Source organism: Nelumbo nucifera, chromosome 4 (assembly GCF_055504915.1).
Source record: "Nelumbo nucifera cultivar China Antique chromosome 4, China Antique-T2T, whole genome shotgun sequence".
NCBI classification, from domain to species: domain Eukaryota; kingdom Viridiplantae; phylum Streptophyta; class Magnoliopsida; order Proteales; family Nelumbonaceae; genus Nelumbo; species Nelumbo nucifera.
This window is the reverse complement of record NC_142652.1, coordinates 40,538,999-40,565,547: the sequence shown is the minus strand read 5'-3', so window position 1 is coordinate 40,565,547 and position 26,549 is coordinate 40,538,999. Positions and strand designations below refer to the sequence as shown.

Here is a 26,549-nt window from a genome sequence, read left to right as displayed (position 1 = left end):
TCCTACCTCTTTTGCATCTTCTTCAGGTAACACTGCCATTGCCTTCCATGTGTCATCTCATACCTCTGATTCCCCTTGGGTAATTGACTCTGGAGCCTCAAACCACATGACCGGTAAGTCAAATTTATTTTAGGCATACAATCTTCTCTTTGGGAGAGATAAGGTGAGACTAGCTGATGGCTCTTTCTCCACCATAGCCGACCAAGGAACCATATCTCTCCCACTCGGTCTTACCCTTTCTAACGTACTACATGTTCCTAAGTTACCTATAAATCTGCTTTCCATTAGTAGTATTACTCACTCCTTGAACTGTTTAGTTACTTTCTATCCGTCTTCATGTGTGTTTCAAGATTTGGCCTTGAGGAAGACGATTGGTAGATGAAGCATGGTGGATGGCCTCTATGTGTTGGAGAATAAAGCTGGTCCTGTGGCTATAGAGTCTTTGAGTTCATCCAATGAGAGTCAAGCCTATTTATGGCATAGTCGTCTTGGTCATCTTTCTTTTGAGTCGTTAAAAGTTATATTTCCAAAGTTGTTTGAGTCTTTGTCAGCGAGTCAGTTGCAGTGTCAGACATGTCAATTGAGTAAACATTGTAGAAGTTCTTTGCCTTTGAGAAATAAAAGATCTGAATTTCCGTTTCATATTGTTTATCCTGATGTTTGGGGCCCTGTTACTCTACCTATTGAGGCTGGATATAAGTACTTCATTACCTTGATTGATGATTACTCTAGATACACCTGGGTTTACCCTATGCAATCTAGAGAGGAAGTGCCTAAAATTGTGAAAGACTTTCAACGCATGGTGTTCACTCAGTTCCAAACTGAAATACATATTTTCTAGTTGGACAATGCAAAGGAATACTTCCATAGTGATCTCACAGAGTTCTTTGATTCGAGTGGATCACTTCAACGAAACGGTGTTGCTGAAAGAAAAAACCGTCATCTTCTTGAAGTAGCTCATGGCATGTTAATCAATATGAATGTTCCAAAGCGCTTTTGGATGGATGCTGTTCTGTGTGCTATGTACATCATCAACCGTATGCCCTCTCGGTTACTAGAGTATAAGGCCCTACATCAGCTTTTGTTTACTACAACTCCGTTGTTCCCCATTCCAATGCGTGGTTTTGGGTGTCGTTGCTTTGTTCATAACTTGTCACCTACTCGGGGTAAACTTGATCCTCGTACATTCCTTGTGTCTTCCTTGGATATCCTCTATCTCAAAAGGGGTACCATTGCTATGATCCCGTCTCTTGTAAGTACTATGTCTCAATAGATGTGTCCTCCTTTGAGAACCAACCTTTCTTCTCGGTTTCTCCTCAGGGGGAGAGTAGGGTTGAGGAGAAACAGGCTCAAACTCAACTACCTCCTCTACCTAACCCTCCTCCATTCCGTCTTTCTTCGCTGCCACAAAAGCCAGCAGTGTTCAAGAGCCGTGGAACCTGACACTATGCAACAAACATCATCGGCTTCACTAGAGGTTGATCCTTCCCATCAGCCAGGTACACTTGCTTCTATTGATATGCCTGCTCCTCTCAATGTCGATTCCCCTGTCATTAATGATCTTGATGTTCCTATTTGCTAAGAGAAAGGGTGTTAGATCTTGTACCACTAACCATCCTATCTCTCACTTTGTGTCCTATGATCATATTTCATCTTCATATCGTGCATTCCTCTCCTCTGTTGATAGTATCCCCGTTCCTAAGAATGTGGCAGAAGCTTTATCCAAACCTGAATGGACAGATGCAATGAAGGAAGAGATTGATGCATTACACAAAAATGACACTTGAGAGTTGGTGGATCTTTCTGAAGGGAAGGAACCAGTGGGGTGCAAGTGGGTGTTCACAGTGAAACACAAGGTTGATGGAATTGTTGAAAGGTACAAGGCCAGACTGGTGGCAAAAGGTTTTACACAAGTATATGGAGTGGACTATGCAGAGACTTTTGCCCCAATAGCCAAGATGAACTCTATCAGAATTCTCCTTTCACTGGCGGCAAATCTTGACTGGGAACTTCACCAATTGGACATAAAAAATGCTTTTTTGAATGGTGACTTAGAAGAGGAAGTGTACATGACCTAACCTCTAGGTTTTTGTGCTAAAGGCAGTGAACAAAAAGTGTGCAAGTTAAAAAAATCTTTATATGGGCTGAAACAATATCCTCGGACCTGGTTTAGTAAGTTCCACTCAGTAGTTCAGCAGATGGGGTTCAAACAATGCCAGTCAGATCACACACTATTTGTAAAGAAGGGTGAAGGGAAAAATGCAGCTCTAATTGTGTATGCGGATGACATAGTGATCACAGGAGATTGGGAGGCTGAAATACATAGACTAAAAAAGTTCTTAGCCACTCAATTTGAGGTGAAAGATCTAGGTCCTTTACGTTATTTCCTTGGAATTGAAGTTGCCTGCTCTCACAAGGCCATCTTTATTTCCCAACGGAAATATGTACTAGATCTACTAGAAGATACAGGCAAATTGGGGGTGAGATCAATTGACTCACCAATTGAACCTAACCATCATCTGGGAGATAGGGAGAGTTCTTGAAAGATGTGAAGAAGTTTTAGAGACTTGTAGGGAGACTCTTGTATTTGTCTATAACCAGGTCCGGTATTGCTTATGCAGTGGGTGTCCTTAGTCAGTTCATGCAGAATCCTAAGACAACTCACCTTGAAGCTGCAGATAGGATCCTCAGATACCTCAAGAAGTTTCCTGAAGCTGGTTTGCTGTTCCAAAAACATGGACATTTAAAGGTGGAGGTACATACTGATGCTGATTGGGCAGGGGCAGTTGATGATTGAAAGTCTACCAGTGGATATTGTGCCTTTGTAGGGGGAAACCTAGTCACATGGAGAAGTAAGAAGCAAAGTGTGGTGGCTAGGTCTAGTGCTGAAGCAGAATACAGAGCTATGTCTCATGGTTTCTGAAATCATGTGGATAAGAAATCTGTTAGGAGAACTGGGTTTTACAGTTAGCAACCCTATGTCACTCTATTGTGACAATAAGGTTGCTATCAACATTACAGCTAATCCACTCCTCCATGATAGGATGAAACACATTGAAGTGGACAAGCATTTTATTAGAGAGAAACTTGTAAGTGGAGAAGTGTGCACCCCATACGTTAGCTCAGAAGAACAACTTGTAGACATCTTCACCAAAGGCCTTCATCATGTGCAGCATAATGATTTGTGTGACAAGTTGGGCATGATTGACATCTATGCTCCAACTTGAGGGGGAGTGTTGAAAGTGTTAAAATAATTGATTTTATGTTTGTTAGGGTCTGTTTGGCTGATTAAAGCCTTTTTTATTTTAATCTATTATTGTACTATCACTTAGTAGGGGCACAAGGGTCATTTCACTTCTTATTTTTTCGCCCTATATATTATAATGAAGCTGGCGCCGCCAGCACTGTTCCATTGCCTCAACACTTCTTCCTTCTTCTCTTCTCTTCTCTCCTCTTCTCTTCTCTTCTCCTCTCTTGCTGTAACCTTCAATCAGATTTACTGTCAAGAGTACCCTAGGTTCCATAACCATATTTCCTTAATAATTATCTATAATTTTCATAAGAAAAGTATAATGTTCATGTTTAAGTTTAGATAATCAACATATTCATGAGAAGATAAAAAAGAAAGAAACGAAAATTCAAAAAATATAGGGGCTGAACTCTATATGTTGATTAGACAAAATTTTAAGTTCTTACTTATTGGTTCAGGTTTTAAAGTCTTTGAGAGTTTAATACAGCAGCTAGCAATGTCTGTATTGATTAAACTCTAACAAATAAGAAAATAATAAAAAGAAATTAGTATATAAACACACAAAATGAATATTTTAGTTTAATAATATCTATTTTATAATTATAATCTCAAAAACTGAAAAATATAAAAGTATTTTATAACACGGTATACAAAACTGCTTGGTGGTTAGGTGAGTTGAGCTTCCAAGGGCACCTTGTCGCTTAAACTTCATGAAGACATGAGCTAAATAGTCTATAGTAGGGATTGGGAGCACCATAATTCATGCTGTTGGAATAATTTAATCTCTTTATTCTGTCTAGTTAATTTATGCTTTGTTCTGTTAGAAAACTTAGTCTTTTTTATTATGTTTATAAGCTGTAAGTGTTACAAGAGCATAAGGGTCTTTTCCCTTACTTTTAAGTGACGCCCTATATATAATAACATATTCTGGCGCCACCAGAACATATTCTTCTCCTGAACTCTTTCTCTTCTCTTCTCCCCTCTCTCTTCTCTCTCGTCTCTCTTCTTCCTCCTTGGTTCTTCTATTTCTTCTCTGTTAACATGGTACAGAGCGATCCTACTGGGCTTGAGAGCAGATAAAACAAGATTTTTTTCTTTCTCTTCCTCTGCTGTCTCTCCAGACTGAGATCAAGAAAGGAATCTTCAACTGATACAGAAGACTTTTTTACCAAGAAAAGACCTATGGACTGAGACATCCAAATTCTGTAAGAGGGGCTGTGAAGTTCAGACCTCCTTTTCTGTGGGTTGTGTGATCCTGTACTTAGGATGGAACATATTTAGGTCATAGGTGACCTGTTTTATGCCTTTTTTTGGAGTGATGACACAGTTTATGATCTTTCCTCACAGCTGGTGTGTCTAGATGATCTGGAAGAGTGGTGGACTATATGACTATTAAGTCTGTACTGCACTGAAATCAATCTAATGTGGTGCTGGTCTGTGTTCAGATCGTGTCCAGACTAGAGTGTATGCATGTGGGCTGCATTTCTGGGTGTTTCTAGGACTGTTTTTTTTTGTGTGTCAGGGGAGATCTTAGGGTGTGTTAAGGTTGATTAGTGATCAGAATCATGTCCTCTGAAAATTCTGCAACTTCTGGGATTTCTGGAGGTCAAAACGGAGTGAGCGGGGGGCTGGACATGAGTTTCTCTATGGCTGTAATTCCCTTTGATGGACTAAATTATCTTGAATGGTCTAGGGGAACTAAACTATACATTACTGCTAGGGGGAGAATAGGGTATATTAATGGTAAAGTGAAGGAACCCAAGACTAGAAGTGCTGAAGATGATAGAAGTAAGAAAGATTTTCATGTGGGCTGAAACAACTTGTGAAATATGGGAACAGGCTAAATCTACTTATTCAGAACAGAGGCACTATGCAAAGATATACCAACTGGAAGCTGAATCATCCACTTGCAAGCGGGGGGAGAGAAGTCTCTCAGTGTATTACTCAGATTTGACAACAATTTGGAAAGAACTAGACCATTATCAAAATGTGGATTGGAAATGTGATAAAGATGCTCTTGACAGTGTGGCCGGCTAGAAATAAGAGAAAGAGAAGGGAGGAGAGAGAGAAGGGAGAAGAGAAGAGAAGAGAAGAGGAGAGACTGGCAATCAATAGAACAGTGCTGGCGGTGCTAGCTTCTATTAGTATATATAGGGCAACTAAAATAAAAGGGGAAAAGACCCTTGTGCCCCTCTATAAGTGAAGTACAATAACAAAAAAATAAAAAAGACTTTAACCAACCAAATAGACCCTACCAAGACAAAAATAAAAAACAAGAAATAAAATAAACTATTTCAACACTCCCCCTCAAGTTGGAGCATAGATATCAATCATGCCCAACTTGTCACAGAGATCTTGATGTTTGGAATGGTTTAGCCCTTTTGTAAAGATGTCTGCTAGTTGGTCTTCAGAGCTGATATATGGAGTGCATACTTCGCCTGTGATGACTTTCTCTCTAATAAAGTGCTTGTCAACTTCAATGTGCTTTGTTCTATCATGTAGTACCGAGTTAGCAGCAATACTTATAGCTGCCTTGTTATCACAGAGTAGAGTCATGGGTTTGTCCACTAGAAAACCCAACTCACCCAACAAATTCTTTATCCACATACCTTCGGCTACTCTGTGTGCCATTGCACGGTACTCAGCTTCAGCACTGGATCTAGCCACCACCGTTTGCTTTTTACTCCTCCAAGTAACAAGGTTCCCTCCTACAAAGGTGCAGTAACCACTAGTAGACCTTCTGTCACTTTGAGATCCAGCCCAATCCGCATCTGTATAAATTTCAACTCTCAAATGTCCATGCTTCTGGAAAAATAAGCCAACACCAGGGAACTTGTTAAGATACCGCAGTATCCTCTCTGCTGCTTCAAGATGAGTGGTCCTAGGTGCATGCATGAACTGGCTGAGGACACCAACAACATATGCTATGTCTGGATGGGTCATATAGAGGTACAACAATTTCCCTACAAGCCTCTAAAATTGCTTCACATCTTTAAGAGGTTCACCTTGGCTGTCACTTAACTTATGGTTGGGGCCAATGGGAGAGTCAGCTGGCTTAACCCCAATCTTTCCAATGTCCTTAAGCAAGTATAGGACATATTTCCTTTGGGAGATAAAGATACCCTTTCTTGATCGGGCAACCTCAATTCCAAGGAAGTATTTGGAAGGTCCTAGATCTTTCACTTCAAACTGAGTGGCAAGGAAACCCTTCAAACTTTGAATTTCATCCTTCCAGTCACCAGTAACAATTATGTCATCCACATATACTATTAGGGCAGCCATTTTACCTTCTCCCCTTTTCACAAACAGTGTGTGATCTGACTGACATTGCTTGTATCCCCTCTGCTGAACTGCAGTATGAAATCTGCTGAACCAAGCTCTTGGTGATTGCTTCAGCCCATATAAAGACTTCTTTAACTTGCACACTTTCTGTTCATTTCCTTGAGCCAGAAAACCGGGGGGTTGAACCATATAAACTTCCTCTTCAAGGTCACCATTCAAGAAGGCATTCTTGATGTCGAGCTGATGTAGATCCCAATTCAAATTAGCAGCAAGAGAGAAAAGTACTCTAATAGAGTTCATTTTGGCAACAGGGGCAAAAGTTTCTGCATAATCAACTCCATATACTTGAGTAAACCCTTTTGCCACTAAACGAGCTTTATACCTCTCCACGGTTCCATCAGCCCCATGCTTAACAGTGAACACCCATTTACATCCAACTGGATCCTTTCCCTTAGGGAGATCAACAAGTTTTCACGTGCCATTCTTATGAAGAGCATCAATTTCTTCCTTCATGGCATTTGTCCATTTTGGCTGCCACATTCTTGGGAATAGGGATATTGCCAATGGAGGTAAGGAAGGCACGAAATGAAGGTGAGATGTTCTCAAAGGAAACAAAGTTGGAAATGGGGTGTTTAGTGGTGCACAACCTAACACCTTTCCTGTGGGCATTAGGAAGGTCAAGATCATCAGCAACAGGGAGGTCAGGACCATCATTGGGAGTCAAGTTACCTGAGTGAGTATGATCTTCCCCCGAGGAGTTTGATGGCACTTGAGGTATAGCTTCTGAATTCTCCACAGCTCTTGAACTTGGTTGGCCTTTACGACGACGAGAAAAAAACATGGAAAGGTGGACGATCAGGAAGATAAGGGGGAGAAGGAGAAGGATTAGGAAGAGGAGGAAGCTGAACTAGTTTCTCCTCATGCCTACACTCCCCTTGAGGAGAAACAGGAAAGAAGGGCTCATCTTCAAAGAAGGTAACATCCATGGAGACATAGAATCTCCGAGAAACAGGATCAAGGTAACAATACCCTTTTTGAGAGAATGAGTAGCCAAGAAATATGCACGGGATAGCACAAGAGTCCAATTTCCCCCGGGTGGGAGATAGGTTTTGGACAAAGCACCGACAACCAAAAACACGAGGAGGGATAGAAAGAAGAGGGGCCTTAGGGAAGAGAAGCTGATGTGGGGCTTTGTACTCTAACCAACGAAAGGGCATTCGGTTAATGAGGTATGTAGAACAAAGAACAGCCTTAGGCCAAAATCGTTTGGGAACATTCATATAAAGTAGTAAACCCTGTGCCACTTCAAGGAGGTGTCGGTTCTTCCGTTCAGCCACACCATTTTGTTGTGGCGTGCGGGCACAAGAGCTCCGATGAAGTGAGCCATGTGAAGCAAAGAACTCCGTGAGGTCACTATGAAAAAACTCTTTTGCATTGTCTGACTAAAATAATTGTATCTCGGTCTGAAATTGGGTGAAGATCATCCGCTGAAAATCTTGGATAATTTTTGGTACTTCCTCACGGGTTCGCATTGGGTATACCCAAGTGTATCTGGATTAATCGTCAATGAAAGTAATGAAATACTTGTAGCCACTCTCAGAAGGTAAAGTAACAGGGCCCCACACATCAGAATGCACGATGTGAAAAGGAAACTCAGATTTACTAGTTTTTTGAAGGAAATGAGTTCTACAATGCCTGCTTAACTGACACGTTTGACAAGAGAAATCAGAAACAGACACTAACTTACACAGTTCTGGGAAAACAACTTTCAAGGATTCAAAAGACAAATGACCTAGGCGACAATGCCACAAATACATTTTACTCTTTCTGAACTGACTCATAGACTTTGTATGGTGACGACTTGGTTGTGTAATTCCATGTTGCCCCATATAAGTAAAAGTTTTTTATGGGCAAATACATCTAAGGAAATATGGGATGGGGTTGCAGAAACCTATTCATAGAGGGAGAATGTTGCTAGGGCTTATCAGTTGAGAAATCGGATAATTTCTACAAGGCAGGGAGATAGACCGGTTGCAGCCTATTTCTCAGTCCTTAAAACCCTATGGCAAGAGATTGACCATTTAGAGACATTTGCTTGGGAGACCACTAAGGATGCACCTACCTATCAGAAACATGTAGAGAAGTATAGGGTGTTTGAATTTCTTGCTGGCCTTAATCCTGAGTATGATATTGCACGACAACACCTTCTTTCCAGGGACAGTGTTACTCTCTCCCAGGCATATGCCTTTGTATCAGGGGAGGAGTGCAGGAGAGATGTGATGATGAAAAACCTTATTCCTGATCAGTCTACCATGGTAAGTGCTGTGAAACCTAAACAAAGTGGAGATCGGGGTGGCAGTGAAAACAAGAAGGAAGATAAAAGAGATTTGATCTGTGACTACTGTAAGAAACCTAAACACACAAGAGATACTTGCTGGAAGCTTCACCCACATCTTATGCCGACTAGATTGAAAAATAAGAAGGGAAATGCACACATGGCAGTTATTGGTGACATTCCGGCCCCTCCTACTACAGCTGCTCTGGAGTCTGTTGCAGCTGCGGCAGTAAGGGCTGAACTTGAGAGGTATGGGCTACTTTTGAACCAGCGGGATACAGCCAGTTCCAGTTCAGCCACAAGCGGACAGCAAGGTACAGGTGGTACTGGTGGAGTCCACTCTACTTCCTTTGCTCACACAGGTAGTTCACACGTCACTGCAAATTATGTTTCTACTTCAAGTAAGGAGGAAACTCCTTGGACTATAGATTCTGGAGCCTCAGAGCACATGACCCAGAGCTCTACTATTTTTTCAACTTACTAGCTCTGTTCTGGAAGAGATAGGGTCTCCACAGCTGATGGATCCTGTGAATAAACCCTAGTTGATTCTAGGTCAAAGTAGAGAAGAAGAAAGAAGAAAGGAAAGAGAAAGAAGAAGGAGAGGAGAAAAGTGTCCGGCTAGACTAGAAGAGAGAATGTTCAAAAATCACTCTCCTAGCCGACCCACTTGACTTTTATTCATAAAACTTGAGTTACAACAAAGACAATTTTGTCCCTCATAGAAGATGGGACACATAACTTAAACTCAGATACAATAGACCTTTCACTTTCAAGAAGATACACCAGATTGACCAAAATACCCCTGACTCGAGCATTCTAACACTTCCCCTCAAGCTGGAGAGTATATATCATATAGTCCCAGCTTGTTACAAATGTAATCTATTCTTCCCCGAGATAATCCTTTTGTGAAGAGATCTGCCCATTGATTTCCTGAGCTCACATGAAATGTAGTTATTACCCCACTTATCACTTTCTCTCTCATAAAGTGACAATCAACCTCAATATGTTTAGTTCTTTCATGGAAGACAGGATTGGATGAGATGTGAACAGCAACTTGGTTATCACAGTATAGTTTCATGGGTTTGTCAATTGAGAAACCTATCTCCTGTAGTAAGTTCTTCATCCATACTAGTTCACATGTGGAATGGGCCATAGCCCTATACTCTGCTTCCGCACTACTTCTTGCCACCACTGTTTGCTTCTTGCTCTTCCAAGTTACAAGATTGCCACCCAGGAAGGTACAATACCCTGTGGTTGACCTCCTATCTGATATAGAGCCAGCCCAATCAGCATCTGTGTACCCTACTATCTCAAGAGTTCCTCCCTTTTGGTATAACAAACCACGACCTGGAGCACCCTTTAGGTACCTAACAATTCTCAGAATAACTTCCCAGTGAGGAACCCGGGGATGTTGCATAAACTGACTCACCACACTCACAGCAAATGATATATCTGGTCGGGTAATGGCCAGGTAGTTCAACTTTCCCACCAACCTTCTGTATCTTCCAGGATCATCAAACTCTTCACCTGCATCCACACTTAACTTGGCATTGAGTTCCATACGAGTCTCTGCTGGTTTAGCACCTAACAACCCTGTTTCTTCAAGTAGATCAAGAACATAATTTCTCTGACATAGGTTGATCCCCTGTTTTGACCTCGCAACTTCTATTCCTAAGAAATACTTTAGCTTCCCCAGATCTTTCGTATTGAAGTGGTCCTGTAAGAATTTTTTCAGCCTGTCAATTCCATTGTTGTCACTTCTAGTTATGACAATATCATCCACATACACGACTACCAAGATTCTCCCATCATTTGAGTTATAGCTGAACACAGAATGATCAACCTGACACTGTTTCATCCCAAAGGCCTTCACCACTTCACTGAACTTGCCAAACCATGAACGTGGAGATTGTTTCAGTCCATAGATTGCCTTTTTGAGCCTGCACACCTTACCAGCCTCCCCTGAGCAATAAACCCTGGTGGTTGCTCCATATACACCTCCTCAACAAGATCACCATGTAGGAAGGCATTTTTGATGTCAAGTTGTACGAGAGGCCAATCATACATAGCAGCTAATGAAATCAACACCCGAACTGAACCAATTTTAGCCACAGGAGAGAATGTCTCCATATAGTCCACACCATATAACTGAGAATAGCCCTTGGCCACTAACCGTGCCTTCAATCGTTCCACACTGCCATTAGGAAGATGCTTCACTGTATAGACCCATTTACACCCAACAGTGTGCTTACCAGGAGGAAGGGTGGTGAGTTCCCACGTGTGATTCTGTTGTAGAGCGGATAGTTCTTCTTCCATGGCTTGCCGCCACCCTAGGGAGGTTAGGGCTTCCTGTACAGTCTTGGGAATGGGAACCAATGAGAGTAATGATATAAACTTGCAATGAGAAGCAAAAAGGTGAGCAGTGGAAACATAATCTGAAATGGGATGAGAAGTACAAGTACGTTTACCTTTCCGCAAAGCAATAGGGAGATCAAGATCTGAGGGAGAAGGAGCAGTAGCAGGATCTGTTGATAGGTGCTGAAGTGGAGGAGGGGCCGAAGCACTTCTGCGGGTATACACTTGTGTAATTGGCGGCCTTTCTGTAGTAACAGGCATATGATTTGCATCTGCAGTAGGAATGGGAGCTACGGGAAGGGGGTCCACAACCGGAACAGGAAGAGGAACCACAGAGGGAGAAGAAGAGACCCCGACATCTGAGAAAAAAGGAACTGATTCAAAGAAGGTGACATCAGAAAATACAAACGATTTATGAAACTTTGGGTTATAACACTTGTACCCTTTCTGAGTCCTTGAGTAGCCAAGAAAAATACACTTCGTACCTCGAGCATCTAGTTTGTCTACTCCAGGCCCCAAGTGTTAAACAAAACAAACACAGCCAAAGACTCTTGGGGTGAGAGGAAAGAGAGATAAAGTGGGAAACAATACGGAGAAAGGGGATTGACTTCCAAGGATTGACATGGGCATCCGATTTATCAGAAAACAGGATGTAAGAACAACATCACTCCAAAAATGCTTTGGGACATACCAAGCAGTTTCAAGAAGATGTCTATTTTTCCGTTCAGCTACACCGTTTTGTTGCGGGGTGTAGGCACAAGAAGTTTGATGAATTATTCCATGATGTTCTAGGTTTTGCTGAAATGGTGAGGAGATGTATTCTTTGGCATTATCAGAGCGAAGTATTTTCATATGAACACCAAATTGAGTGTGTATTTCAGCATGAAATTTCTGAAAAATAGAGAACAATTCACTACGGTCTTTCATAAGATAAATCCTTGTCATCCTTGAAAAGCCATCAACAAAAATTACAAAATACTTAAACCCATTGTATGACACCACTTTAACTGGACCCCATACATCAGAATGAACTAAAGCAAAAGGACTTGAGACACGACTATCAATTCTTGGACTAAATGAGACTCGATGATGTTTTCCCAATTGACATGACTCACAATCTAATGATGAAAGATGACTCAAGGAAGGAACTAGCAGCTTCAAAGCCTTGAGAGAGGGATGATCAAGTCTACAGTGCCATTGGAGAGGAGTAAGAGACGACTGAAAAACCAATGCGAGGCCACCACCATCAAGGTAATACAAACCTCCTGCTTCATGCCCTCCACCAATCTTCTTCCCCGTCTTGAGATCCTGAAACACACAAGAAGAAGGAATAGAAGGTTACAGAACAATTAAGGGACTTGGTTAATCTGCTAACAGACATAAGGTTAAAAGAGAACTTAGGAACATATAAAACAGAGGCTAAAGACAATGAGGAGAGATCAACATCACCAACACCACAAATAGGAGATGTAGAACCATTAGCAAGTGTAACTGTCTGAGATGTGGAGGAGCGAGAAAGGGAATAAAATACATCATGATTCCCAGACATATGGTCCGAGGCTCCAGAATCAATGATCCAGGGTGAGGCTTTGGAAGCTAAACAAGTCATACCTGAATGGGCAAGTGTAGCTGTGATCTGCTGAGATGTTTGAAGGAACTGCTCATATATTGCCCGTGGTACACTCACCATTTCCTGCCCGGAAGCACAAGTGGGTGTGGAGGGGGTTGGGGCAGTTTGCTGGCTTTTAGTAATTGTGCTACTACTCTTAGATGTAACATGGTTAGCCCAAGTGTTGGGTGGACCACGCAAATCATAGCAGAAATTAACTTTGTGCCCCTCTAAGCCACAATGTGTACATTTTCTTTGAGCATTACCCCTTCCTTTTCCACGGCCTCCCCCTGACTCTCGGCCTCCAGTCCGGCCACTAGCCTGGTTAAACTTGTGTCCACCACGGTTGCTTGGAGGGCCACTGCTGCCACCACCACTTCTACTTCCACGGCCACTCCCTTTAGTCACTACCAAACCAGATCTATCAGAGAAGGAAGAATGTTCCACCGGCTCAATGGATGCCCTCTTAAGACGGGCAAAAACTTCTTCAAGTGAGGGGAGAGCTGATCCCCCCAATATCTGTGCTCTGACAGGCTCATACTCAGCCTTCAAGCCCACAAGAAACCTAGTCACATCAAGCTGTTCACGTTGCTGTTGTTGGATCTGGACATCTGATGTTAGAGGGTGATACACATTTAGCTCATTGCGGATGTTCCTCAAACTTGCATAATACTCTTCTAAGCTTTGACTTCCTTGCTTCAAATTGAAGTACTCTTGGTATAACTGATATACCCTAGTTGTGTTGTCTTGTCCAGAGTACAACTTTTTATCATGATCCCAGATCTCTTTGGCTATATCTAGGAACATGAAGTTCACACTAATCTTTGGTTCCATGCTGTTCCAAAGCCATGTCATTATCTGTGCATCATCTTGTTCTCAATCACTGAACCCAGGAGAATCAGAGGAAGGTTTCTCCTCCCTCACATGTTTTACTTTCCTCTTGGCCTTCAAGAACACCTCCACAGATTTTGCCCATGGTACATAGTTCTCACCATTCAATTTGATGGATGTCATTTGAACACTTAGATAATCTGAAGAAAGCATGATGCCGGTTTTGTTGTCATTCCCAACTACAGTTGAAGCATTCTCAACTATTTCACCTTTGAATATACACCACAATCTCACACTCGTCACAAGACTTATCTCACTTATGATACCACCAACCCACTTTCTTCAACTGCACATTACACACTACACTCTAAAGCTGAAATCATTCAATCAACACATCAAACACTTGGACTGCACACTGCAGAACCATTTACCATCAACACATCACTGCTGAAATTACTCAGTCATTTCATCGAACACTTGTCCTTCATACTACAGAACTGATTACACACAAGGTCTAGGGGTTCACTTTTAAGCATTTAGAATCATAGATATGTCAGCCACCACAACACAACCAACACCACACCATTGCTGTCGTGGACATCAGCAGTCTACTACTCTTCTTTCAGCACACATGCGAGCAAGAAAACAAAAGAACATGACTGATATGTGTATCAGTTTCACCCAGCACCACAACAACTAACTTTTGAAGCACACAAAAAAAAATTAGCATTCACAGTCCATTTCTGAACACACGACAGTAGTGTCCATACCTGTATACGTCCAGCCCTCTTCGTACACTGAATAGAGGGTCTAGTATACCACTTCAACGACCACCACAGCACCGGCCAGAGGAATTCTCACCTCCAGGCCCTCAAAACGGCAACTCCTTTTCAGCTCTTTATCGAGTCTTCAATCAGGTCAGCTGTAGGATGATGAAACCTACTGTGAAGCTGGCGGCGAACCCAGGAAGAAGACAGCAGCAGGAAAACACAAGACCTTAATGCTCTGATACCATGTGAATAAACCCCAGTTGATTCTAGGTCAAAGTAGAGAAGAAGAAAGAAGAAAGAAGAAAGAAAAGAGAAAGAAGAAGAAGAAGGAGAGGAGAAGAGTGTTCGGCCAGACTAGAAGAGAGAATGTTCAAAAATCACTCTCCTAGCCGATCCACTTGACTTTTATTCATAAAACTTGAGTTACAAGAAAGACAATTTTGTCCCTCATAGAAGATGGGACACATAACTTAAACTTAGATACAATAGACCTTTCACTTTCAAGAAGATACACCAGATTGACCAAAATACCCCTGACTCGAGCATTCTAACAGATCCCATGTTCCTATTACTGGGAAGGGATCTGTCAAGATTAGTGATTCTATTTCTCTACCCTCTGTCCTTCATGTTTCCAGATTGAGCACTAATTTGCTATCTGTTAGTAGTTTGACTAAGAACTTGAACTGCTCAGTAATTTTTTCTCCTAGTCATTGTATTTTGCAGGATCTGGATTCAAAGAGGACGATTGGGAGTGGTCGTGAAGTGAACGGAATCTACCTCCTGGATGTACTTCCTCATTAGAGTCATCATGTCAGTAGGGATAGTGAGTCAGAGTCTGTGGGTCAAATTATGCTTTGGCATAATCGTTTGGGCCATTTACCTTTTTCATCTTTGAGTTTTTTGTTTCCAAAACTTTTTGAGTGTGTTAGTTTGTCAAGTCTAGAGTGTAAAGGTTGTCAACTTGGAAAGCATTGTAGACATTCATTTAAACATAGTAATAGAAGATGTTCTTCTTCTTTTGATGTTATTCATTCGGATGTGTGGGGCCCTTACCATGTTCCTTCTATGGGAGGCTATCGCTATTTTCTCTTATTTGTGGATGATTTCTCACGATACTCTTGGATTTACCTGATGAGATCCCGCGATGAAGTACCATCCTTGGTGAGGCAATTTCATCAGATGGTACTAACACAATTTGGAACATGAATAAAGGTGTTCAGATCCGACAGTGCTAGGGAATATTTTGAAAGACACCTTGCTCATATCTGTTAGAATATGGTGTTATCCATCAGAGCAGTTGTCCCTATAGTCCACAGCAGAATGGTGTTGTAGAAAGGAAGAACAAACACATTGTTGAGATTGCAAGAAGCATGATGATCACATCTACAGTTCCAGTTCGGTTTTGGGGTGACGCAGTTCTCACAGTAGTATATCTGATTAACAGGGTGCCTTCTCTTATACTTGGATTCAGCACCCCATTCAGTCTCCTTTTTCCTCGGGGGGAAATGTTTCGTATTCCTCTCAGGGTGTTTGGGTGTGTCTGCTTTGCACATATCCTTGGTCCTCACCGCTCGAAGCTTGATCCCAAGGCAAAGAAGTGTCTTCCTTGGATATGCAGAGAATCAGAAAGGGTATTGCTGCTATGATCAAGTCTTTGGGAGCCGGTATGTTACCATGGATGTCACCTTTTTTGAATCCACATACTTCTTCTCAAAGAATCCTTCTCAGGGGGAGTGTTTTGGGGAGGTGAGTCAGCAGTCTATTCCTCTCCCAGTTCCAGTCCCTATGTCTACTCCTGTGCTTGACCACCACCCTATGTCACCTACCTTGCCACCTCCTTTGCGTTTTGCTTCTCAGCATTACTTACGACAGAGACTTCACAAGGAGGTTGATTCCACTACAATAGAACTCACATCACTTCCTATCGATTCCTTGGACTCCAGATTCAGCTGACATTGATTCAGGTATTCCTCTTGGTCCCGCTACTATTTCAGTTCCCATTGATCCTACTAACACTATTACAGATAACCTTGATCTCCCTATTGCTCTCAGAAAAGGGAATAGAAAGTGTACTGCTCATTGTATTTCACAGTACTTATCCTACAGTGGACTCTCTCCTTCCTACCATGCTTTTCTTTCCTCTCTTGATTCAGTGTCTATAACCAAAGGTGTAAGTGAGGCTCTCTCCAAACCTGAGTGGAAGACAGCTATGCAGGAAGAGATGGCAACTTTGATTAAGAATCAAACATGGGACATTGTGGATCTACTAGAAGGCAAGGAGACAGTTGGATGCAGATGGGTTTACACAGTAAAATATAAGGCAGATGGAGTATAGAAAGGTACAAGGCAAGACTTGTTGCAAAAAGGTACACACAGGCCTATGGCATTGATTACGTAGAGACCTTTGCACCAGTTGCAAAGATGATCTCTGTTCGGATACTTCTTTCTCTTGCTGCCTCATACTCTTGGCCCTTGTTTCAACTTGATGTGAAGAATGCTTTCCTAAATGGGGATCTGCAAGAAGAAGTGTATATGGATCTTCCTGCTGGCTTTTACAATGATATTGAGAAGGGAAAGGTATGCAGGCTTAAGAAGTCACTTTATGGCTTAAAACAATCTCCCAGAGCATGGTTTGACAGATTCAGAAAGGCCTTGATTGCTTTTGGCTACACTCAGACTCAATCTGATCACACCTTGTTTGTGAAGCGAAGAGGATCTTTGGTGTCAGTCCTAATTGTTTATGTTGATGATATTGTTGTCACCGGGAATGATCTGAGTGAGATTGATGGTCTAAAAAGGAACCTACATAAAGAATTTGAAATTAAGGATCTTGGAGAACTGAGATACTTCTTAGGCATTGAAGTTGCAAGATTAAAACATAGAATTTTTATCTCTCAAAGGAAGTATGTCTTGGATCTTCTTCAAGAGACAGGGAAGCTTGGAACAAAGGCAATCGGCACCCCTATTGATCAGAACCATAAAATCAATGCATCTGAAGGTGAACTAGTAAAGGACATTGGGAGATATCAGAGACTTGTGGGTTGGCTGCTATACTTGTGTATGACAAGACCAGACATTTCCTATGCAGTAAGTGTAGTAAGTCAATACATGCATGCTCCACGAGTCTAGCATTGGGAGGCAGTTGACAGGATTCTTGCTTATCTGAAGGGACACCCGGGCAGAGGCATATTGTTTATTGATCATGGACAGTTGAAACTAGAGGCTTATACAGATGCAGATTGGGCAGGATGCCTTGATGACAGGAGATCAACTTTAGGATTGTGCACCCTTGTTGGGGGTAACCTTGTCTCATGGAAGAGTAAGAAACAAACAGTGGTGGCAAGATCAAGTGTTGAAGCCGAATACAGGGCCATGGCACATGGAGTTTCAGAACTTCTTTGGATCCGTTCCCTGTTAAAAGAAATTGGTGTACAGGCAGAAGAACCTATGATGCTATACTGTGATAACCAGGCAGCAATTAACATTGCCCATAACCCAGTCCAGCATGACCGAACTAAGCACATTGAAGTGAATAGACATTTTATCAGAGAAAGGGTAACTTCTAGAGAATTTTGTCTTCCATACATTGCTTCTGATCTGCAACTCGCTGATGTTGTCACAAAAGGTGTTGCAAAGAACAAGCTGGAGCATGATCTACGCAAGTTGGGAATGTGTGACATTTACTCCCAACTTGAGGGGGAGTGTTGAGTTGGTCCGAGTTGTTTTTTATTTAGTTAGGAAGTTGTTGGGCTTTAGGCCCATTAGTTTATGCTTTTTTAAATTGTGACTGTTCAGCTATATTAGTAGCCGCCCTACTAAGGGCATCCTTGTAATATCTCATCCTTTAAGTTAAGTATAAATATAATGAGAGGTAGGCGGCTAGGGTTAATTTTACAATCCTGGTTAACTTCCTACTCTTTTCTTCTTCTCCTTTCTTCTCTACTGCTGAAATCTTCATCTTCCCCCTCTTTCCTTTCACAAGAAACTCGACTAAATCTGCAATTAGTGATTTCTACTCTTCTGATAGGTTTAACATGGTCGGTTGGGTAATGAAGTAGGTAAAAAGATTGGGTTGGGTTTCAGGGCGTTTGCTCCAAACCAGGTGGAATTCAGAGGGACTTTAGCAACTTGTTGGATTGTCCCGACAAGTTAGCTTTTAAAAGGGATGCTCGAGAGTTCATTGTCGAGTCTAATAGCTCTCGGCCAGATGCAGTTCAGGGATCTCATCCGAAAGACTTTTCTCATCTTTAGGTAGGTTGAGAGCTGACCAAGTTTTCAAAACTGCCTTGCTGTTAGGCAGGAAGGAAAATCGTTTCATGGAAAGGAAGGACGGGAATATAAGCTTCTTAGGGCCTTTAAAGCCAATGCTGAAAAGAAACGGAGTAACAAAGAGGACTGTGGTAGAGGCTAGAAAAGGAAAGGATAGGATGTGGATTTGGCTGACAGCTAGGTTTGACAAAAGTGGTAAAAAGAGGATCATTAGTGGTCTTAGAAAGCTGCTCGACGATGATCCATCTTTTGTGATTGGCGATGCTGGCCTTCCTCTCTGATCGGTAAGGAGCCTGTTGGGAAATGTGTATCCCCAGAGTTCGGAGGAACAAGCTGCAATTCTGGAAGCCCAGTTTTTCTGCTTCCAGAGGTTGTGGCCTCTGCTGAATCAGTGAGGCTGGAAGGGGGGGGGTGAGGAAAAAGCCAGGGAAAGGATCGTTGGTACTGGTGTTGAGTTGGTAGTTGAGGGCAAGGCTGAGGAAAAGGAAATTTCCTGTGATGATGAGCTTAGTGGAGGGCAGGCCGAAAGGCAGTTCGAAGGTTGGCGTTATGAGGAGGTTGAGATCAGTAGGCTGGCTGTTGAGTTGGGTTGAAAAATTAATCTTGAAGAGAAGGAGGAGGATCAGACTAATGGGATAATTAACAAGAAAATGTGCAAATCAAGATCTCACAATATTGTTCGTGTGACAAAGATGGAGAGGTGGCAGGTGTAGGACGTGCAAAAAAAATTCAAATGGGTGTACAGAAGAAAAAGATGGAGAGGTAATGAGACTACCAACTCTGACCATAGGGGGGTGACTGCCAAATCAGTCATCAGCTACCCCTATGTTGAAGGAATATCAGAAGACAAAAGGAGTGGTGACGGTTCTGACCCTACTGTGGTCTGACTGCCACAGAATACTGATGTAGTTGAAGAAGATTCCAGAGGTCTGACATTATAAAATATAGTTGATAGAGAAGTCACAATTGGGAAATGCTTGGGCCTATTTTTCTGGGGCGGTGAGGAATTTGCTAGCAAAGCGTTCAAGGAATTTGAAAGAAGAAGAAAGGAAGAGAGAGAAAAATAAAGCCCTGTCACAAAGAAAAGGGGCATAGAACGAGGATTTCTCAACCCAAGAAGATACACTCACAGATGAAGAATGATGCAGGTTTTAGAATAGGGTGATTTGCTTTTGTTAGTGTCGGGCTTGTGGCTCTTGTTTTTGGGGATGATTGGGTCTGTGTTTTCGTTTTTCTTTTGGGTGTTTGGACAACTCTCATGGTTGTAAGTTGAGATTGTATTGGCTCTCTTGAGTGGATTTTCAGGCTGTTGGTGATATCTTATGACCTGCTGTACTTTTTTACTTTAATGAATTTACCCTTCCAAAAAGAAATACTGTAGCCACATTCAGCACTTAAGAATGGGTTTCTGCAACACTATCTCAAATCTCCTTTCCAATATTCATCTAAAACTAAATTCTGCAGATATTAGGTTGCATTGAATTGACAAGCCAAGACATTACCATATGGTTCCCCTGCACCCATCTACTATGATGTGGATCTGTGATCTTTGTTTAGTAATTAGGGTTGATCATGGGCCAGGTCAGGCTTAACACCAGTGGTTCTTTTTCCAGAAGCTTTAGATCTCCATGAAACTTAAACCACCCACTATAGAAATATCAAAGAGATTTTTTTCTACGCCAGAATGACAATTCTAAACCCCCTTTTAGGGCATCAATGACCAAGGAATACTGAAACTCTGATTTTTCCCTTTATTGGGAAGAACCGTTGAAAGCACTCCCATGAACCAGAAACAACACCAAAAGTGTCCAAAAAATCCTATGAAAATCAAGTGATCAATAAGGAATGATTAAGTCTTTTAATACCTCATGTAATCATAGACTCAAATTGGCTTTCCCATGAGAATTGTAAAACCTGGCTTTGCTACTGGCTTGTTTTGTTCAACCAGCAAAAGAATAAGAAACAATTGTTTGAATGGATAAAATCAGGAGAGGAGCAAAGAAATTTAGAAAGAAGAAAGGAGAGAGTCTAGTTTAAAGAAATCAGTCTTGGGGTGCATGTGCAGCCCAATTTTATTTATATATGATATATAAAGTGAGGACAATCACAAGTATGCACCTTATCAGACAACTTACAAGAATAAAACATAGTACTGTACTCAACATGCAGAAAGCTTTAAAAATATGCTATGTACAAATTTTACCATAATGTGATGCAATGTAATTTTTTATATAAAAAAATTATACTATGAACTGAAATGAACTAGGTTTACAGGTTAAATGAAGGTCCATACCAATGAACTCATGTAGTTGCCTCCTTGCAATTCTGTGTGCACGGAGAAATGCAGCACAAATATAACACGCAGACTCTAACCTTTCCACTGTGAAATATGTTACCAACTTTTGAGGACAAAAGGTCGTCTGGAGGAGCTTATAATAACTTGGAAAATGAACATGATCTTTCAGACTTTTCCAGTCACATAGAGACTCGTGAGATATTAAATCAATTGCTTGATCAACTGATTGCATCAAAAGATTTGCTGTAGTTTGAGTTATTCTTCCTTCATCAAGCATCCCCCAGTAAGCAGACTGAACACCTGGTAGAACATATTCGAATTAGTGTTAAAGTGTGACTTAAATATAACAAGAGATTATGACATAAGAGCAGAGACAAGAATGGCAATTACAGAATGCCCCTTTGATGTAGGACCAGCTCAGTTCTAGTCCTTAGAGAATGTTGAATGGTCTTCTTGATCATAATTTTATGGCTGTTGATGGCTGTAATGGCTTGTTGAAGGGATAAGAGAGAAACTAGGGAGAGAAAGAAGAGAGAAAATACCTGGAATCACTCACAGGGTGCCTAGAATCACTCTAGGGCATGAGAATCAGTCACCATAGTTAGCATAAGCTGAAGAAAACTCAATAAACTTCATTGCCTTTGTGTAAATGTCCATACATATTTATAGACTCTAAACTCGTAATATTCCTAGGAGTCAAACTGTTATAATAGTCTTAGGAGTCAAACTATTAGACTAAATAATCCTAGTAGGACTCAAACTAAACTGTCATATCCCATTTCAATTCAAAGAAGACTCGATAACTCTAATCCTACTTATGCAATGACTCTCAAATTTTAAACATAACAAACTATAACTAGACAAACTAAACCCTATCATTGGACCCCACAGAAAATTGAAAATGACAAAAATACCCCTACTGTCCAAAAAATGCAAAAGAATATAAAATTTCATAAAACTCCAATTTTTACTCTTCAGCTCCTGCATCATTCTTCCCCAGTTCAATAAAACTCGACCTCGAGTTTTGAAGAACTTGAGGATGAAAAATTGATATGCCCCTATTACAAAAAGAGTAGGACTTCCCACAACTACGTGCTTGGACTGTAGAGTAGAGGCCACACACAGAACTAGAAAAAGATGTTGAAAGAAATGTATTTCTGAAACACTGCCCTCCATAACCATCTTTGTTAAATCATCAATAACATTAGTTTCTTGAACACTTAATTCATCAACCAATGATTGTGATGAATCTTCCCTTCGCTTATCCAAACTCTCAACTACAACATTTGGAACTTTTCCTTCAACCTCTACCTTAAGAATCACCATCTCAATGTGTTCTGCTATCCTCATTTCTTCAACAAACTCTAGGACTCCTTCCTTCCATATTTGATGTTGGTGAAACTTGTGCTATGTTAGGTTGTAATTCTTGAATTGGTTCTAGTTGAACTTGAAAGGTAAAGTCACTTACTTCCTTACTAGGATCTACTACAATCAGCACATTTGTATCTTGCACCTGAATTTCTTTAACTTGCTCCACTTTATTTTTTTCTTGATCATTAACCTCAAGTTGATCATGGGTGTTGGAAACTCCAGCAATTTCTATTCTTTTCTTGACATGCATCCTCTTGATTTTAATTATCTACAACTTTTATATCTTGAAATACTTCTCCTTTAGCTTCATCCTCAACTTCAGCTCTTGAATAGTCATCAATATGCAACGAATCATCTACTACCTTTTCAACTTTTTACCTTCTTCCCATTGACTTGAAGTTCTTTGTTGTATCCTGCTGCTTCTTCTTTTGCTTGAAATTAGTCAACTCCATATATAGATCATCATGGAAGTCTAGTGAGTTGTACTTTTCTTGCAAACACCTCTTCATCTCTGCCCATGTACTAATTGGATCATCAACTCTATTTTCTAGTTGTTTCTCAAGAGTTCTCCACCACACTTTAGCATGACCTATCAGCTTCATGCACACAAATCTAATCTTTTATTTGTCAAACATATCATGCTAATCAAAATATTCTTCTAGTTCAGCAACCCAATCAAAGAACGCTTGCGAATCATCATCTCCTTTGAAATCTGGTATTTCCCTTTCTCTTCTAACATGTTTGAAAACCTTGCTCCCATAGCCAACATTATTAGATATGTTTTCTTCAACCATCATGTCAAATAAGTCAACCAAAGACCCTTCATATCGTTCAGAAACCCAATCATCATTGATTCTAGACCTGTAAGATTGTCTAGAAGATACCCTAGGCCTATAGAATCGGTCACTTTGTAAGAACATAGTGAATAAACCATTAGCTCTGATACCAAACTGATGTAGGACCAGCTCAGTTCTAGTCCTTAGAGAATGTTGAATGGTCTTCTTGATCAGAATTTTATGGCTGTTGATGGCTATAATGGCTTCTTGAAGGAATAAGAGAGAAAGTAGGGAGACAAAGAAGAGAAAAAAAGCTTGGAAATACTCACAGGGTGCCTAGAAACACTCTAGAGCATGGGAATCACATAGTTAGCATAAGCTGAAGAAAATTCAATAAACTTCATTGCCTTTGTGTAAACGTCCATACATATTTATAGATTCTAAACTCATAATAATCCTAGCAGCCAAACTATTAGACTTAATAATCCTAGTAGGACCCAAACTAAACTGTCATATCCTATTTCAATTAAAAAAAGACTCAATAACTCTAATCCTACTTGTGCAATGACTCTGAAATTTTAAACATAAACAAATTATAAGTAAACAAGTTAAACCCTATTATTGGACCCCACAGAAAATTTCAAAATGAAAAAATACCCCCTATTTTGTCCAAAAATACAGAAGTATATAAAATTTCAAAAAATTCCAATTTTGACTCTTCGGTTCTTGCATCATCCTCGAAAGAAGTGAATCTTCCAATAGGAAAAATTATTAATCAGTTAAGGAATTGTAAAGAGATCCATTTATTTATATATGAAATTCAGAAAAAAAAATAGGTATAACGAATAAGAAAAACAAGGCTCAATTAAGCACCATATGACGAGATCTTTTTTAGGGATCCTAATCATGTTATTTGAGATAACATTTTAACTTTGAAATAGATACAAACAGGTGCAATATTTTTACTTGTTTTAGCTATAGGAGTTCATTTATTGTAGTAACTTATGGAAGGATCAATTTCTGTAGGCAAAATTTGATTGTTGAATTCCATAAAATTAGTGCCAGCATGCATGTTGGAGGATAGAAACCCTTCCAATTGCCAGAAGGATACTTCCAACATGAAATAAAATTATAAAAATCCAATACTTAAAGGATGAATTCACATTGTCTCAATGTAAAGGAAAAGATGGTAGGTAAAGAAATTGAGAGAACTAAATAGCTAGGCGTATCCTGATGACTAATAATCTATTTCAACCATTGTCAGGGCCATACCTAAATTCAAGGAAGAATGTGTTGGAAGCTTTCCTTTCTTTCAGTAAATGCATTGAAATTATTTCCTTGTTGATAATGTCCTAGAAGAATTTCCTCTATACTTTCTTCCACTGTGTTCATTAATATTACCAGCAATAGGGTTTGTTAGTCAGTTGTAGAGGGGCAGTTTGGTCTTCTTACTTAAGGTGGGGCATAACAGTCTTTATGCTTTACTTTATAAAACTATAAATATAAATTGGCTGACTAGGGAGATTGAATTCTCTTGTTTGAACTGGACTTTTCTTCTCCTCTATTCTCTTCTCTTCTTTTCTCTTCTTCTTTCTTTCTTTTCTCTTCTCTGTCTTTCTACTGTAATTCCTAAATTAATTCTGGTACAGATCTGAATTTTATCATGGTATCAGAGCATCTATAACAAGTTCAGATCTGCCCAGAATTTTTTTCCATTTCCATTCACTCTAGGGTTATGCAGATTTCTCAACAACCACTTGGAGATTAGGAAAAGGGTTGAAAAGGAGTGATCGCTTTTTATATTCTTTTGGAGGTTTTCATGCCTCTGATTTGTGTTGTAGTGGTTTGTGGTGGTTTGTAGGAAGCTCTCTAATTGGTGGTTCGAAGAAAGCTGTTCTGGGTGGTGCAGTGGACAGTTGAGTATGTAGAGAACTAGGAAACTAGCTGTAGGGCTAATTTTGTGCTGTAGGACTAATTTTGTACTTTTTCTTTTCTCTTGTTGTATAACTATTCTTTATTCTCTTTCTTTTGTATATTAAGAGCAGATTTGTCCTTTTACCTTTTAATATAAATATAACTTTTAGGGTGTTGACTGACACATGGTGTCACACCCACCATTCGGCTGTGTTGTCTCTCTCTCTCTCTTTCTCTTTCTCTGTTTTTCGATCTGACTCTGACATGGTATCAGAGTAGGTCATGATCTGATCTGCAAGTAACTTCTTCACCCCTTTCTTATCTGTTATCTAGAGTACTCCCTAACAATATTTTTGAGGCTCTTGAGTGTCCTTGAATCCTATTTCTGAGGCTGAATTCAATCAGAACATGACAGACTCTGTTCCTGGACTGCTGCACCACCAGATTTCTCTTTTGGTTTGGATCTCCCTCTAGAAGCATCAGATCAGGCTGAAACTTTAGATCTAGTGTTGCCCAGGGCAGATCTATTGTTTCCAATTGGTTTGGTTTGAATCAGATTTGATTTAGAAGGGTTTTGAGCCACTTCAGAGTTCAACAGACCCTTACAGTTTCCTTTTCTAGACATCGACTGAGAGGTACTTCTTTGTTCTACTGTTTTGAACACTTCTTTCTGTGGTTTTTCTTGCTCTTGTGATTCAATGGCATCAGAAAGGATGGAAATTCTCCCCATTAGGTTTAATGGTATGAACTATGCTCTTTGGAAATTCAATTTCCAATTTCATGTGGAGGCGAAAGGTCTCTATGGATATCTGGATCAGTAGTGAAACCTGATGATTCAGACATCAAGGGTCTTAATCAATGGAGAATTGATAATGCATAAATTGCATCATGGATCTTAGGATCCATTGAAAATGACATTGCAATTCCTATTAGGATTTCCTATGAGATGTATGAGTATCTCGAGAGAGTATATCTGCAATCAAACACCCCAAGACAGTACCAGATAGAGGTTGACATCTTCTCCTACAATCTAGGAGAAAGAAAGGTCCAAGAGTACTATGCTGGGATTATTAACCTTTGGACTGAATATGAGCTTGTTCACATGGGAAATGATCCTTCAGAATGTTGTGTGAAGTATATGAAGGAACATTTTGATAGAAGAAAGATTATGCACTTCCTAATGCATCTCATACCTGAATTCGAAGTTGTTAGATCTAATATCCTAAGTCGAGGAACACTTCCTGACTTGGATACTATTCCTGGGGAAATTCTGAGGGCTGAAACTATATTTGCCACAAAACCGAATGGGAAGGACTTCTCTAAAATATAGTGCTATGAATGTGAGGAGTTTGGGCATGTTGTTTCTCACTGCAAGAAAAAGAATATGTGCACCCACTGTAAGCAGGTCGGCCATATTATCACTGAATGCCCCACTCGGCCTTAGGAAAGCAGTGGATCAAATCAGAAGAAAGGAAGCTACAAGGCTTATCA

At 40.5% G+C, this 26,549-nt stretch overlaps 1 protein-coding gene across 3 annotated transcripts in view; it reads right to left on the bottom strand.

The window, feature by feature from the left end:
* The window catches only part of SOS1 (sodium proton exchanger, putative (NHX7) (SOS1)), a 160,001-nt gene that overhangs the window by 25,323 nt on the left and 108,129 nt on the right, over positions 1–26,549 (bottom strand). For all 3 annotated transcript variants that reach the window (XM_088903034.1, XM_088903033.1, XM_010277994.3), the window contains one exon: positions 20,995–21,297. In XM_088903034.1, coding sequence (XP_088759160.1) covers positions 20,995–21,297 — 303 coding nt within the window. The remainder of the gene's footprint in view (positions 1–20,994; positions 21,298–26,549) is intronic.